This window comes from Zootoca vivipara, chromosome 9 (assembly GCF_963506605.1).
Source record: "Zootoca vivipara chromosome 9, rZooViv1.1, whole genome shotgun sequence".
NCBI lineage: Eukaryota > Metazoa > Chordata > Lepidosauria > Squamata > Lacertidae > Zootoca > Zootoca vivipara.
Genome location: NC_083284.1, coordinates 71,297,496 through 71,314,345, shown reverse-complemented (window position 1 = coordinate 71,314,345; position 16,850 = coordinate 71,297,496). Strand labels below are relative to the sequence as shown.

Here is a 16,850-nt window from a genome sequence, read left to right as displayed (position 1 = left end):
TATTGTATTGGACTTTTGAAGAAATTGGCAGCATTAGCCCATTATTTCAGTTTTTGTTGTACCCTTTTATAGCTTGTCTGCAGAAGCCTGCAAAGGGACACTGAGATTTCAAAAGTTGGCATCGGGCTTTAGAAGCCCATGTGCTTCCCACAGGCTCTTAATGCATCGAAGTCCTCCTGATGACAGAGGGAGTAAGTCTTGCAGCTCCCTGGAATTAAAAAAAACACTCACACGCCAGCCTCCTTCGTCTGCTTGTTGTTGTGTCACTTGTCCAGTGTAACTGACCAAACAGGAAGGAGAAGAGAAGCACCAGCTGCTCTCCTGTGATCAGAGAAAAAGTGTTGAGTGCAAATGTGCTTCTAATGCAAAACAAACCAGCCGGTGATTTAGCATCAAGAGGGCTGTGAAACCAGCTCATCCTTTATATCAAGGTGACAAAGAGGCCCTGGCATTCAAATGAAAAAGCACCTTCTGAGCCACAGGAAAAAAGAGGGAGATTTCAACTGAGGTGCAAAATGCATTCATAGTGCCAGTGTGAGATTTATTGAACACAGCTAGCTGCAATTGCTGGGGGGGGGGGGGCAGAAAATCTGAAAGAAGTGCTTGGGAGGGGATGAAGATGTGAGATTTCTTGTTGACATGGCTACAACTCTGCTTTAACTCTCATGTCACAGCTTTTTCCTGTGGATTAGCGGGGAGTCATTCCCTCTGTTTCTAATGTTCAGGCTGTGGGAGCACTGATGTTTGCAGCAGTACAAAAAGGATTTAGGAAAACATAAAATAGGGCATTTCATTAGGGTTGCCAGACTCAATAGAGGACAGGACTTCTGTGCCTTAATTTCCAAGCAAAGGGTCTGCTGATTTCTCTTTAAGGCTTCCAGACTCAAAAGAGAGCAGGGCAATTAAAGGCACAGAAGTCCTGTCCTCTGTTGAGTCTGGCAACCCTACATTTCGTACAAACAAAAGAGGTGTCATAACAAGGAAATATGTTCCAAGCAGAAACTGCATGCAAACATCTTTCTGCTGGTGCTTTGTCTTTGCAGAGTTAAAGGAGTGGCAATGCAGGACTCTTTATAATGCACATAAAGGGGGGAAACAAAGAGAGATACCTTGGGAGCTAACCAGAACATGTTCAGCCGGTCAGGATACCAAGCGTTGCCATTAGGAGACACTGACCAGTACCAGCAATCGGGGAACTGGCCAGATGAACCTCCGAAGGCTTTCTTTCCACCTGGGCGCACATGGAACACACTGAAGCTGATGCAGAAGGGAACAGGTAAGTGGCTGGGTTTGAAGATGGGAGTAAGGTCCAACTGGATCAGATCAAGGGTCTGCACCAGCCCTGTCCCAGATAAGCTATTCAGATGCACTGGGGGAGCCTACAGGGAGAGCATGCAAGCGAGAGCCCTCCTTTACTCTTTATTATGACAAGTGAAAAGGATCCAGGGGTCTTGGGAGACCACAAGCTTAACATGATCTGATGCTGTATTGTTTTAATATTCGATCGGGAGCCGCCCAGAGTGACTGGGGAGACTCAGCCAGATGGGCGGGGTGTTGTTGTTGTTGTTGTTTAGTCGTTTAGTTGTGTCCGACTCTTCGTGACCCCATGGACCATAGCACGCCAGGTACTCCTGTCTTGCACTGCCTCCCGCAGTTTGGTCAAACTCATGTTCGTAGCTTCGAGACACTGTCCAACCATCTCGTCCTCTGTCGTCCCCTTCTCCTTGTGCCCTCCATCTTTCCCAACATCAGGGTCTTTTCCAGGGAGTCTTATCTTCTCATGAGGTGGCCAAAGTATTGGAGCCTCAGCTTCACGATCTGTCCTTCCAGTGAGCACCCAGGGTTGATTTCCTTCAGAATGGAGAGGTTTGATCTTCTTGCAGTCCATGGGACTCTCAAGAGTCTCCTCCGGCACCATTCATGGATCAATGCCTTGTCGTGGCGAAGGGGCTTGAATAACTCAGAGAAGCTATGAGCTATGCCATGTAGGGCCACCCAAGATGGACAGGTCATAGTGGAGAGTTTTGACTAAAAGTGATCCACCTGGAGAAGGAACTGGCAAGCCACTCCAGTATCCCTGCCAAGAAAACTCCATGGACAAAGACAACAGGATGGGCAGGGTACAAATAAATAAATAAATGAATAAATAAATAATAATAATTAGCCAACAGTGTGATGCAGCAACAAAAAAAGCGGATGCTATTCTTAACTGCATCAACAGAAGTATGGTGTTCAGATCAAGGGAAGTAATAGTACCACTCTATTCCACCTTCATAAGACCACAGCAGGAATATTGTGTCCAGTTCTGGGCACCACAATTTAAGGAGGAAGTTGATAGGCTGGAACATGTGCAGAGGAGGGCAGCCAAGTTGATCAAGGGTCAAGAAGCCAAGCCTTATGAGGAATGGTTCAGAACAGATGTCTAAACCAAACATATCAGAAATTAATACTTACACATCTTGTATTCTTTATATTCTTAGTTAGAGTAGAATGTGGTGGCCTAAGCAAGATTGCTCTATTTGAGTCACACAGGAAACTCCTTCCCGGGAGATAAGGAATTAGGGAGGGAGGGGCAGAATTCAAGTACTGAAAAGACTTACAGAGTTGATGTATGGTTAAATGACTACTGAAAGATCAAGATCTGAATCGAGGCCATGCGGTTGTAACGTCTTAAGCATGAAGATTAATTTGGTTTCTTGTTGCCTGAGAATCTTTAAAATATCCTGTTTATGGTATTTTTAGGGGTATACTGCCAGATGCCAAAAAACATGAAGTCAGAATCACTATGCTTCTTTTGTAGGAAGTGAGGTGTGAGGGGGGCTTCCATAACTTGGTTACGGAAGCGCGATCTATGTTCCCCTATGCGAACCTTAAGGGGTCTCGTAGTGCTTCCTATGTACAGTTTGTTACCGGATGCAATATACCACATTCTTAGAATTGCAGGTTGTCATCAAATTAATCTTAAAGGTGAACCGAGTATGTTCACTCCTAATCTCTTTGACTGGCAAACTGTAGGGACACAAATTCATAGCTGCCAAGTTCTCCCTTTTTTAAAGGGAAATTCCCTTATGCTGAATAGGCTTCCTTGCGAGAAAAGGGAAAACTTGGCAGCTATGCAAATTGCAGTTCTGGGCACCACAATTTAAGGAGGATGTTGATAGGCTGGAACATGTGCAGAGGAGGGCAGCCAAGTTGATCAAGAAGGGTCAAGAAGCCAAGCCTTATGAGGAATGGTTGAAGCAACAGGGTATGTTTAGCTTGAAAAAGAGGAGACTGGGAGAAGATATGATAGCCATCTTCAAATATCTTAGAGGGCTGTCACATGAAAGTTGGGTACTAGGAAATGGTGCTGTATGGCGGTAAACTATAGTTACCCAGGATTTTTTTTGGGGGGGGGGGGTTGTTGCTCTGTGAATGTGCATTAACTAGTTTGCTTCTCTTTGTTTTCCTCAGATCCCCCTCAAGAGTGTTTGTCATGGATTTGCCATGGGGTGGTGACCACTTTTGTGTTCCTGGTCACATTCCTCCTCTTCCCCATCTCGGCCTGGTTTGTTCTGAAGGTAGGAACCGGAGATGGGGAGATCTGATGCCTGTTTGCTTTGGGTGGGAGGCAGAGAGGTTCCAACCAATCAGTTTCAGCTCCGTTGCAAATCTCTTTTCTCCAAGCTCAGCCCTGACACAGGTCCCCGCATAGCGCTGGCACTGCAGGGAGTGGGTTGGAGACATGGCTAAGAGGCTGAGAAGAGCCCAGTAGCCCATCTAGTCCAGCACAAGAGGTCGCTCTCCCTTCCTGTGGTTCCCAGCAGCTGGTATCCAGAAGAGCTGCTGCTTCCACCTGTGGAGGCAGAGCAGAGCCATCCTGGCTGGGAGCCATGGAGAGCCCTCTCCTCCATGCATTTGTCTAAGGCAGAAACACCTGAAATATTTTCCAAGCAGAGGTTTGACTTTACTAGATCACAGGGAGCTGCCTTAAACCAGGCCAGACTATTTATCTATTGGGCCCAGTATTGTCTGCTCTGACGGCTAGCAGTTCTGCAGGGTTACTCTGAAAGCCAGAGTGGGAGTGGAAAGAGCCTTTTTCTGCTGTTTTCTGCTGTTTTCTGCTGCTCCAGAGAAGCGGACACGGAGCAATGGATTCAAACTTCAAGAAAGAAGATTCCACCTAAACGTTAGGAAGAACTTCCTGACAGTAAGAGCTGTTCGGCAGTGGAATTTGCTACCAAGGAGTGTGGTGGAGTCTCCTTCTTTGGAGGTCTTTAAGCAGAGGCTTGACAGGCATATGTCAAGAATGCTTTGATGGTGTTTCCTGCTTGGCAGGGGGTTGGACTGGATGGCCCTTGTGGTCTCTTCCAACTCTATGATTCCTTTCGTTTATATTTGCACCTCTCCGTACCTTTTTAGTTTCTGCAGCTTCTCTTTCCATTTCCTTTCCAGATAGTGCCTACTTACGAGCGAATGATCATGTTTCGTCTGGGGCGGATCCGAGCCCCACAAGGGCCAGGGGTGGTTCTGGTGCTGCCCTTTATTGATCACTGGCAGCTGGTGGACCTCCGGACACGGGCCTTCAGCATCCCGCCATGCAAGGCGAGTTGCTGTTGCCTCGAAAGAAGCTTCTCCGAAGAGCGAGGCTGCCCTGGAGGCCCAAGGGAGACAGTCGGGGTGAAAGCTCAGAGCAGTGGAGGAAAAGGGGTGGGGGGCAACAGTGGAAGATGAAACTGCCTCCCTCCATGCAGCCCATCAGTGCTAGGGTGGGGAACCTGTTGCCCTCCAGATGTGAGACTACAACTCCCATCATCCCTGACTCTTGGCCAGGCATCCCCAAACTTCGGCCCTCCAGATGTCTTGGACTACAATTCCCATCTTCCCCGACCACTGGTCCTGTTAGCTAGGGATCATGGGAGCTGTAGGCCAAAGCATCTGGAGGGCCGCAGTTTGGGGGTGTGTGCCTGCTCTTGGCCATGCTGGCTGGGTCTGATGAGAGCTCTAGGATGAAGGATGCTATAGGGCAGTGTGTGCCCCAAAGTGGGCAGTAGCATTCCCAGGGGGAGGCAGGTAAGGAGGTGCAAATTATTATCAGGCTTTGAACAGCTGATGTCACTGGATCAAGTTCATCAGTTTTGTTGAATTAATTGTGCTAAATAGTTTAAACTGGATTTTGGAGAAATGTGCAATTTATACATACTGTTTTGAATTTTATTCATATGTTATTATCTTCCTTAGTGGGTTGTGCAAACATTCTGAATAATGTTTTTTCTAGAGTGGGGAAAGGGCACTGGTTATGAGTTTATGGAAGCAAGGAGACAGCAGGCCCCCCAAAGGTTTGAGAACCGCTGCTATAAGGGGTTTATTTATTTCCATTGCGCTTGAAGGAATTGCTCAGGGAAAGTTTCCCTATGAGGACCACAAAGTTCACCGTGACTGTCTCTGGCCTTTACAGCTAATGTCTCGGGATGGAGCGTGGGTCTCTGTGGGGGCTGATGTCCAGTTCCGTGTTTGGGATCCGCTGCTGTCAGTCATGATGGTGAAAGATCTCAACATTGCCACGCGGATGACTGCCCAGAATGCCATGACCAAGATTGTGCTTAAGAAGTACCTGCGGGAGATTCAAACAGAGAAGCTGCGGATCGCAGACCAGCTCCTGGTAATAATATCACTAATCTCTCTCTCTCTCTCTCTCTCTCTCTCTCTCTCTCTCTCTCACACACACACACACACACACAGAGAGAGAGAGAGAGAGAGGTGAGGCTGGGACTCTGCTTTAAAAAAGAGTGTGTGTTGGTGTTTCCTGGGGGCTGGCTTGACCGGTGCCCACCTCTCGCTGCCTAGTAACGCAGGCTGGGCTGTGGGGAGAGAGGGAGGGGAATGGTGGGGGTGGCAGTGAGCAGAAGGAATATCTGCAGGGGCAGCAGGTCGTGGGGGGGGAATATGAGGGGCAGAACACACACAAGAGACATGGCTCCTTCTGCCACGGCGAGAAACCCCAAGGCTACCAGGTGGTGGGGAGCCACACACATCCCCTCACCGCCCCTTTTGCCCTGGACGGAGCTGTTCGCCCTCCTCCCAAAAGCGGGAGGCGGACCTCTCTTCCTGCTTCGGGAGGAACACTGCACATGCCCAGAGGCACTCTGATAAATTCAGGATTTAAAAAAGCTTTCTGGGGCTTTCTGTGGGAGCGGCTGATAACCAGCTGCAAATGGGGTGCGGTTGGTATTATACGCTGCCCCTCCGTGTACTTCCAGAGGGATCTCAAGTGCGCTCAGGTACTGCCTTGTCTCCCCCCGCGGTGCCCTTTGCCTGGCTACAGTAGCCCCACCCCAAAGGACACCTTCCTTTCCTCCCATGTGCCCTCCTGCCCATTAATTCCCTTTCCAACTGCGCATGAGGGAGCAGATTTTGCACCCCCTCGCCTGCTGAGGCCATGCTCGCCAGATCCTCAAGCAAGAATCTCCCCCACACACACACACACACACAAACACCCCAGTCCTCCCTTAGGGCGCCATGTCCCACTCACCCCACCACCGGCTCTCTAACCCCCGAGAGCACAGCACAGAGTGGGAAGCAAGGCAAGGAGGCTCGGCCATTGAAACCGGTAGCGGCTGCTGCTGCTGCTGCGTCTGAGGCTGTGGAGAAAGGCTTTTCTTTCTCGGCCTCCGATCGACGAGAAACAATCCTGCAATTGACTCCTCGATCGTGATCAATGTGTTGGACATGCCTGGGCTAGATGAGCCTTTAGCTCTCTTCCAACTATAATACAATTCTACAATTCCATGAACACCTGTAGGGTCTCAGTTTCCACATGCCCTTGATCTAAATGTCCTGCCTTCTCTTCTTTCTAGGTGGAAACCAATGACATCACCAAGTCTTGGGGCCTTGAGGTGGACAGGGTGGAACTGATATTGGGAAGCGTCCTCCAGGCGTCCCAGGAGAATGTCCCACAGGTGCCAGGCTCAAGGCCTTCAATCCCAGGATTGGAAGGGCTGGATAGCACCATTCAGCAGCTGGCTCTTCAGTTCTTGGGCAAAACCCTGGCGGCTGCGGTCACCAGTCCAAATGGAGATTTTGAGACAGGTCAGTTCCCCAAGCATGACTTAGTAAAATAATAATATTAATAATTTCTTATGACAGCCATCCCTAGTCAATCCTTGCTGTAATACCATTGTAGTGTTGGGCTTGGGCTAGGGACACCTCGACTGGAATCCTTGCTTGGGCCATGAAGCTCATGGGGCAACCTTCGACCAGCTTGCAACAAAAGACTCTAGGAGCGTGCTGGATCTGGCCAGTGGCCCATCTAGTCCAGCATCCTGTTCTGACAGGGGCCAGCCAGGGGCCTTTGAGAGCCTCATAGGCAGGACCTGCCCACTGGCCTCTTAAGGGCAGGTAAGGCTTTCCGTCTGGTCAACCTTTGTATTTCCAATCCCTGACAGTTCTTTCTGACCAGATGGCTATAGAAAACCCGCAAGCAGGCCCCGAGCTGAAGAGCCTTCTCCTGTGGTTTCCAGCAACTGGTACCCAGAAGCGTTTACTGCCTTCAACAGTGGAGACATGAGCTCTACCAGCTTTTCAACAAGCCTTTTAAAGAAGAGATCTTTCCCAATATGTGTTGGAATTGTTTTTAGAGGTTTAGAGGTTTTTAGGTGTGCCACTTGTGTGTGGAAAACCCCGAGTTCCTTTGTTGGGAGGAAGGTCACTGTCAGGGATGTGGTGACTACTCTTGAGTAACGAACTTCCACATGCTTGTCTTTCAGACGTTTTTATTGGTGCACACTATTTACAGTGTAACGAACTACTGATTCCATGTCTACCCGCTCAAGTCAGATTCTTGCACTGCCCCCCTCCGCGTTCTGGACCAGCATAAAAGCCTCGGAACTGAGAAGCGCCTCCCTTTCCTCCTCCTCCTCAATTCCGGCGTCGGGGGGACGGGTCTTCTGTCAGACGGATTCCTGTCCTCTCTTTCCGCCTCCCTCTCTCCCTGCCTATGGAGCAGGGTCTCTTGGATGTTGCCAGAGCCCTGGCACTCCCTCCGTTTCCTGACCCTTCGCTCTCATGACTGCTGGGAGACGGGCTGCTTCGGATGAAGGGGGGGTTCTCTATAAGCCCTCCCCCTTACAGTTACGATATGGATTCAATAATGATCATAATTAATTAATACCACTGTGCTGTGGTCTGTCCGTAGCCAATGGCCATGCTATCTGGGGCTGATGGGAGTTATTCTGCATCTGAGAGCCAGTGCAGTGTAGTGGTTATAGCATGGGTAGGCAAACTAAAGCCCGGGGGCTGGATCCGGCCCAATCACCTTCTAAATCCGGCCGGTAGACTGGAATCAGTGTGTTGTTACATTAGTAGAATGTGTCCTTTTATTTAAAATGCATCCCTGGGTTATTTGTGGGACCTGCCTTGTGTTTTTACATGAGTAGAATGCTTTTATTTAAAATGCATCCTTGGGTTATTTGTGGGGCATAGGAATTCGTTCATCCCCCCCCCCAAAAAAATTATAGTCCTGCCCCCCCCCAAGGTCTGAGGGACAGTAGACCGGCCCCCTGCTGAAAAAGTTTGCTGACCCCTGAGTGTCAAATGAGGACCCAGGACAAACCAGGGTTCAAATCCTCCACTCAGCCTTGAAGCCCACTGGGTGACCTTGGGGCGAAACACTGCCTCTCAGCCTAACCTACCTCGCAGGGTTGTGGTGGGCATTCAGTGAGGAGGAGGAGGGGAGAACAAGCTCCTTGGAGGAAAGGGTGGGATATAAATGCAACAAATAATTATAAGCTGGAGGAGGGCCCTGCTTTGGCCACCCCTGTCATAATCTACGTACCGGTTGCCTTTTTTCTGCAGCTGAACATGTGGAGGTAGAGAACGAGATGGAGGAGCCACCGCATGCTGTCCACACAGAGCCAGGCGGTGGCAGTGAAAGAAGGAGGTTTAAAGTCGAGGAGCACCTCTCCCTGTTGGAGCGGGGCTTGTCCGAATCCTTAGTTAACCAGGTCAAGGCTTGCTACCAGATCAATGTCCTTCTGGCCAGTGGAGCAAAGACTACTTATTTCATTGATCTCTCTGCAGGTCAGTTTCTTTTGTTTGAATGAAGCCCTTGACAAAGGCCCCTCTCCTGTGGGGCTTCTTCCCTCCCTCATCACCTGGAAGGTGCCGCCAGTGCACAATTGCTGACAGGTGTGAGGCCTTGCCAGCATGGAACACCTGTGCCCAGGGATCTGCACTGCCTGCTGATTGGCTGTTGGGCCAAGTGGGACGAGTACCTACGAGATCTCATTGCCCCACATATGCCCACTTGACCACTTTGAAGGGCCCTGTTGCCAGGACTACATAATACCCATTCATAATAAGTCAGCCTTATAGTGTGGCGGCACCTGCCCTGTGGAACTCCCTGCCTATTGACACCAGGCAGGCGCCTTTGCTGTCTCTTTTTGGCATCTGCCAGAAACGTTGTTTAGACAAGCTTGCGCCCAAACGCTTAGGAAGTTGGTGTGAGTTTTAAGCTGTTTTTAGTCTGTTGTCATTTTAACTTTTTGAAAGCCTTAATTTGTTGCTGTTAATTTTTCCTTGTTGATAATTTTATTGTTTTCTCTTTGTTGTTGTTGTTTTACAATCAAGCAATATGTACATTTTGGGAAGTAGGTGGCCCTAAGGCAGCACATTGGGCTCCTCCAGCCGACAGCACCGAGAAGGTCGACCAAGCCTCTGAAAACGGCCATGTTGGGCAAACCCCAGGGGGCCCACCTGCTAGTTACATCACATGAGAAACGGCCAATCTGAAGTGGCCATTTGGGCCCTCAGGACCTGTCCGGGTGGGGTGGAGTTGGGATCCTAAAGTCTGGGCGTAACAGTGCTCTGGGTGTTATACAGTGGTACCTCATGTTGCGTACGGGATCCATTCCAGCGCCCCGTACGCAACATGAGCAGTACACAACATGCAGCGCCGCGTCTGCGCATGTGCATGGCGCGATTCAGCACTTCTGCACATGCGCATGACGTCATTTGTCGCGTCTGCGCCTGCACAAACCGCCCAACCTGGAAGTAACCTGTACTTCCAGGTTCGGCGCGTACGTATCCCGTGTCGTACGCAACCCGCAGCATTCGTAACAAGAGGTATGACTGTATAATAATAGTAATAATAATAATAATAATAATAATAATAATAATAATAATAATAAATTTATTTATACTCTGCCCACCTGGCTGGGTTTCCCCAGCCACTCTGGGCGGCTTCCAACAAAAGGTTAAAAATATATTAAAACATCAGTCATTAAAAACTTCCCTAAACAGGGCTGCCAGAACAGAGCAGTGTTCACTGCTCAGGCATAAGAGGGAATGTGCAAATCCTAACTTTGACATTGTGGGAAGATGCATTCTGCAGAAGACAGAGTAGACTTTCGTGGCTGCTGCTCTGGAGGGAAGAGCTAGAACAGGCATCCCTAAACTGCGGCCCTCCAGATGTTTTGGCCTACAACTCCTATGATCCCTAGCTAACAGGACCAGTGGTCAGGGAAGATGGGAACTGTAGTCCAAAACATCTGGAGGGCAGAAGTTTGGGGATGCCTGAGCTAGAACCAACGGGTGGAAATGTCAGGGGAACAGAATTCACCTAAACATTAGGCGGTGACCTGATTCTTCAGCTGTGATTCCCACATTGCAGGTGGTGGGACTAGACGGCCCCTTGGGGTCCCCTCCACCTCTACAATTCTATGATTTTATGATAGAGACACCTCCCCAGTAGTGAGAGCTGTTTGTCAGGCTGGGCTCTCCTTTGCTGGAAGTAGTTAAGTGGTGTGAAATTCCCTTTGGGGGTTCGAGTTTTGTATTTTGATTTTGTTGTGTTAACCACCCTGAGACCTCCAGGTATAGAGCAGTGTATAAATTCAATAAACAACAACAACAAACAAACAAACAATAACACAGAGGCCCACACCAAACTCCCAGTTTATTCAGTAAAGCATTACTGGACACAGTCCAAAGATTCCTGTGGGAGCATTTCTATTAGGACAGACCCTAATCTGGCAAAATATACATCATGTTAGCTGTTTATCCTCTATCCAACCGCTTTCTGCCACCCCAGCTCCCCACCCTCTGTCATCCAGCCACAGTCCCTAGAAAGCCTGACTCAACCCAATTATTTTAGTGTACATGTTAGAACTGGAGTTGTTTTTCACTTTAGCATTTAGCCGTTAGGTTCATCCTAAGCTAGTTCTTACCAGTTAGCTTTCTTAAATATGTGACACCCTCCTCACGGATAATGGATTTAACCAAAATTCCATGTCAGCAGAAGCTGGAGTGATATCAGTCAGGGATTCTGTAGTTAAAACACTGCCCTGAACAGCCTGCCCTAGACTAGCGAACCTCCCAACAAATTTTCCTTTTCTATTATTTAGTGAACACCAGTTTCAAGAGCTACGGTCCTGATTTGAATTCCTAGGCCTACTGGTCTTCTTCCCTTTTTTTCTGCAGGACGGGGGCAAATAGGCCTTGGGCCACCCGACCACAGTCCCGACGTGGCGTTGGAGATGTCTGAGAGTGACCTGGAGGCCTTCATTCTGGGGGAGCTCCATCCTTTGAATGCCTACGTCTGCGGGAGGCTTCAGGTCCATGGAGACCTGAGTGTAGCCCTCAAGCTGGAAGAGCTCTTCAAAGTGATGAAGCAACGAAGATGAACGTGTTGGGAGTCCAAGAGGAGGGATCATTCAGTTTGCTGCCTAAGGGTTAATTCTGTCCTCAGGAAGCCAGCTTAACCTGGGGGGCGGGAAGGTGTTGCTTAGCAACCAGACAGAGTGGCCTGATGCTTACTGGGTAGCCGTTCTGAGGGAGTTTTAACCCTGTATGTTGGTTAAGTGTCTCCCTCCTTGAACTAAGAAAGACACAGCCTCCTCTCTTCCTTTCTCCACAAATGATAACCAGGTTTTTTCCCCAGTTTGCTCAGTAAAGTGTCATCAAGACTTTTCTCTGGGTCCAGTTATGGGGAGCATGTGCTTCGTGTGATGGAAACAATTGTACAGGATCCCCCGTTTCAAACTCCACAAAGTGCTGCTTATGACCTACAGAGCCCTAAACTACTTGGGGCCCCTGGTATTAGAAGGGCCACCTTTTTCTGTACAAGTCTGACCTATTAGTATTGGTATTATTAATCTGCCCTTCAGCAAGTGATCTCAGTGCAGGTTAGATGAATTTTAGAACATGAGAAGCTAAGTAGCATCGTGCTGGATCTGGCCAATGGCCCATCTAGTCCAGCATCCTGTTCTCACAGTGGCCCGGTGCTCCAGGGGAAAACTGCAGGCAGGATCTGAGCACAAGAGCCACAGTCTTGTATGCAGAAGTGTGGCTGCCTCCAGCTGTGGAGACAGAGCTTAGCCTTCATGGCTGGTAGCCATTGAGAGCCATCTCCACAATTTTTCCCAGTTGTCTCTTAAAGCCATTCACGTTGACGGCCATCCTTGCCTCCTGTGGGAGTGAGTTCCATAGCTTAACTTTGTGCTGCATGAAGAAGTCCTTTATTTTAGCTGTCCTGAACCCTCTCAACATTCATTAGATGTCCCAAAGTTCTAGTGTGGAAAAAATCAAAACACAATATTAAAATCAGTTAAAACAAATTATATTCAAGAGGGTGTGTAATGTATGTATGTCCGTATGTGTATATCTGCCGGGGGGGGGGTCCCAACTCTACAACCCTGTGGTTCTATCACAGTAACATTTGGGTTTTTAAGAACAACGCCAAAAAAGGCAGACGTCTCCTACAGGTGGCATGTTCCTGCATGCTCATCATGACTAAACCAACTCAGTTTCTGTTGATTCACATAAATGTGGATTTGGTGAAGTATTGTCTTTGAATTTACATTGGGGAGAAAGGGGGGAAGTCCCGACAGTTCTTCTCTGAGCTACAACAGCGGCAAGAGTCTTGTTAGCACAAGGATGGAAGAATGAGGAAGTCCCAACGAAAGAACAATGGCAATAAAAACTGATGACTTTGCGGAACTGGCAAAGCTAACACACAAACTACGAGAGAATGTAATTGGTTATTATACTGATTGATAATTTGTTCTGTTAAATTTGTTTTTTTTAAAAAAAATTATAAAAAAGAAGGCCCCCCCCTGCCCAATTGGGGTTGACTTACTATAGAATGGTGAGGGAGGGGGGAGAGCTGTAGCACTCCAGAGTTGCAGGACTCCCATCTTCCCTGGTTGTTGACCCTGCCAGGGTGGGTGGTTGTACTGAAGTGAAATTTAGGGGGGTCCTGAGGACTGGAGAAAACAGGATCCTGACCCAGGAAGAGTCTGGGAACCCCGGCAAGAGATGCAGTTAATAAGCTCTTACCGACTGTAAAATGACAGAGACCAAACCAGGACTTCCAAAAGCAAGGCAGTTTATTTCAAACAGAAAATAATCTTCCCATGCGCCTTTACTTCAACCACAACATATCTTCCTTCCTCGTCTTTAAATATCAACTTTGCGTCAATTTTTTCCTTCACATAAATTACTACTCCTCGTTTTTTAACCTTTCCCGATGAAATAAAGTCCTGGCCCAATTTTTTATTTTGTAGAATTTTTCTGTGAATTCTCGTCACGTGTGTTTCTTGTAAACATATCACATCCAAATTCTGTTTTTGTAACACATGATATACCTGGTTTCTTTTAAATTTCGAGTTCAAACTGTGAGTATTCCAGGAAAGTATTCTCAATGCCATCTTGCTTACTAAGTTGCTGATCCTGCTCCTGGTCCTGCTCCTAGCAGTTTCAAGTCAAAGAAAGGTGGCGATGTTGATTGTGGTGCTGCTCCTGCTCCCGTTTCCGCTTCAAAATCCTTCGTGTTTTTTTCCAGGAATCTTATCTTGTCGTCCACTGATTTAATCCAAATCTTCTTCTGTTGATATTTTAAAAAGAGCCCTTCTGGGTATTCCCATCGGAAGAATATTCCTTTCTTCCTCAGAAGAGTCATCAAGTCTATATCTTTCCCTCAGGCTCAGAAAAATTTTCGGGGTATCTTTAAACAGAATGATCTGCTTGCCTTTTACTTTCAAGTTCTTCTGGTAATGTAGGCCCAAAATTTTATCTCTTTGTTCTTTTGTCTGGAACACAACCATACAATCACTTATGAATTTTGAATCTTTCTTCTTTGATTTCACTCCAAATCTATAGGCCTTCACAATTATTGCGTCCAATTCTTCTTTCGTCAATTCCCAAGCTGTCGTGAATTCCTGGATCAACGTTGCTTTCAAATCTTCTTTCTCAAATTCATCTGTCACTCCCGCATCTGTAAAAACGCAATCAGGGCCGTCTTAAGTGCCCATGGCGCCGTGGTGCGCCGGATCCCTCCTGCGGCCTCCTGCCCCGTTTCACAGCGCGGCTACCACAGGCGCTGCTGCGCAGCGGGCGGGCAGGCACAGCGGGGTTGCCGTGGGTGCAGCTGCACGGTGGACCGGCTGGCCAGCGGGTGGGCACAGCTCGCGGCGCCCTCCTGGCGGGCCGGCGCCGTGATGCCCTGCGCCACCCAGCCTGAACGCAATTTGGACCTGTGTTTGGAAGTGCTGACTTTCCAAATCCTGTACTCTCACATTCTCCAAGTGCGTCACTCTAGTCTCTATTCCAGCCACCTCTGTCTTCACCTGTTGAACCTCTTGTGTCAGCGTTCCAATTTCCTTGTTTAAATCTTTAAATTCTTCTGTATGTTTATCTTGCATCTCCTGTAATTTGTCTTGTCCCTCTTTGAGAGTATTTAGCATCTTAAGCACCTCATCTTCAAAAGTTGGGGAAACCGACAATTTCCTTCTTGCTTTTGCACCACCTGAGCCTTCCCCTGCCATAACAAACAGGGGTACACCAGTTCCAAATATGAACAGTAAGCTGAACGTTTATTTTCCCTCTGGAGGCAAGCCTTAATCCCAGTCACAACAAGCCAGCTTTGCAGGATTGGAATGTCAAGGTCACTGTTTTCTCAGCACCATCCACACAGCTGCATCTGCTAGTGCTTCCCAATAGCACGTAGGCAAACAGTCTTAGAAGCAAAGAAAAGTCTTATTTCTGTGTACATCAAATTGACCAAGAAGAAGTCAATATGTTGCCAGTCTATTAGTACTTTCTTTCAGGAATTCAGTCTGCTACAGAGTCTCCATACAGTCCAAATAGGAAGCAATCCAGTCTCTTTGTAACCTCACAAAGGAGCTCGCTGTCTTTCCTGGTCTCTCCCTCCCAGCGAGAAAAATCGGCTTGTACTTATTTTTAAAGCATGTCTCTGCAGGGCAAACAATTCCAAATCAGTCTCTTCCCCCTTGCCCTGCTACAGGGGTAGTATCAAGGCTTGGATCTTGAATATTAACAGTTCTCAAAGCCTCTGTTGCTGTAGCGATAGTTAATTGCTTCCGTCTTTAGCACAGCAGGGAAGGAGCGACCTCCATTTTAACTCCTTCCCGCGGTCTAATTACTTCCGAATTAAAACTTTTTTAAACGAAGCTTTTTTACTCACAGCCACCAAATTGTCCGAATAACAGCTTTTAATGGAGAACTTGATCGCTCGAAATGCCTGCGGACTTGCGGCTGCACACGCTGAAGATAGCAAAATCCTTTCAAGGCGCCCTAGTCTTCAACCCCGCTCGCTCTCGGCTGCCCTTATTAGGGCTTACCGGGGAGTAGGGGAAACGTCCAGGCACCCGCCGAATTCTGCCCTCAGAACGCGCTATCTGAGGATTAAATGGAAGCCTGCATCGCCGTTGCAGGGTCTCCCTTGCCTTCAGCGCGCCGGAGGTTCCCAGTGCCGGGAATCTCCCGTCCGCTCAGCTCGGCGATCAGGCGGAAGTGAAACACTTAAAGTCTTGACATTTCCAGTACAGTGGAACCTCGGTTTATGAACACCTCGGTTTATGAATTTTCAGTTTATGAACACCGCAGACCCATCCGGAACGGATTAATTCACTTTCCATTACTTTTAATGGGAAAGTTCGCTTCAGTTTATGAACGCTTCAGTTTATGAACAGACTTCCGGAACCAATTACACCCATGTTTCAGTTTATGAACGCTTCAGTTTAAGTACTCCGCGGACCCGTCTGGAACGGATTAATCCACTTTCCATTACTTTCAATGGGAAAGTTCGCTTCAGTTTATGAACGGTTACTCTGTGGACCGTCTGGAACGGATTAATCCACTTTCCATTACTTTCAATGGGAAAGTTCGCTTCAGTTTATGAACGCTTCAGTTTATGAACAGACTTCCGGAACCAATTGTGTTCATAAACCGAGGTACCACTGTATAGGATATATAAAAGAATACATTCACAACTATAGCTTTCTTTTTATACATTCAAAAGAAACCCCTGTCCCCTTAATACAATCAAACAGATGAATTCATACAAGAATATAGTTATATTGGATAACTTTAAATAAGTATTTTTAGATTCAGCAAGGTCTTCTTCCTGGGAGGAAAAACACTTCCGGGGGGGGGGGGGTGGAGATCAAGAGGGGAGATTGGCGTGGAATGTGCAAATACTGTTGTTGCCAGACCTTCTTTAGTTAAGGCATTATCATGTATGTGTTGGAGGAATTGAAAAGGCTTGGGTGACAGTTATGCAAAAGGAGGTGAGGGCATTTTCCGGGGATAGTCTGGGGTCAAGTGGGGATTATTCTTCCTATTCCGCAAGGGATAGCCCTTCCTCGACCATGGTCTCTGGCAAGGAAAATGGCTCCTGTTGTGTCAAAACAGCGTTCCCCTCTCTGTACATCTGTGGTCTCATGAGTGCAGTGTGTAACGTACAATTCTCTACAACAGTACGCTCATGGGAACTGGCACCCCACAGCCTCTGGCAGGGCAAGGCTTGCCCATCCCTGCTCATGAACACAGTAATAGCAATCTGGCTTCTCCAA

General features: G+C 47.9%; 1 protein-coding gene across 3 annotated transcripts; it reads left to right on the top strand.

The window, feature by feature from the left end:
- Nucleotides 1-1,120: 1,120 nt before the first annotated feature.
- STOML1 (stomatin like 1) lies at nucleotides 1,121-12,302 on the top strand. Of its 3 annotated transcripts, XM_060278994.1 has the most exons (7): nucleotides 1,121-1,276; nucleotides 3,454-3,560; nucleotides 4,435-4,584; nucleotides 5,438-5,641; nucleotides 6,837-7,068; nucleotides 8,833-9,057; nucleotides 11,458-12,302. In XM_060278994.1, exons 1-7 carry the CDS (start codon nucleotides 1,129-1,131, stop codon nucleotides 11,658-11,660), a joined length of 1,269 nt encoding a protein of 422 aa, XP_060134977.1. In that variant the 5' UTR covers nucleotides 1,121-1,128; the 3' UTR covers nucleotides 11,661-12,302. The 3 variants fall into 3 exon arrangements, with proteins under 3 accessions (XP_060134977.1, XP_060134978.1, XP_060134979.1); XM_060278995.1 differs by lacking the exon at nucleotides 4,435-4,584; XM_060278996.1 differs by lacking the exon at nucleotides 8,833-9,057.
- Nucleotides 12,303-16,850: the final 4,548 nt, after the last annotated feature.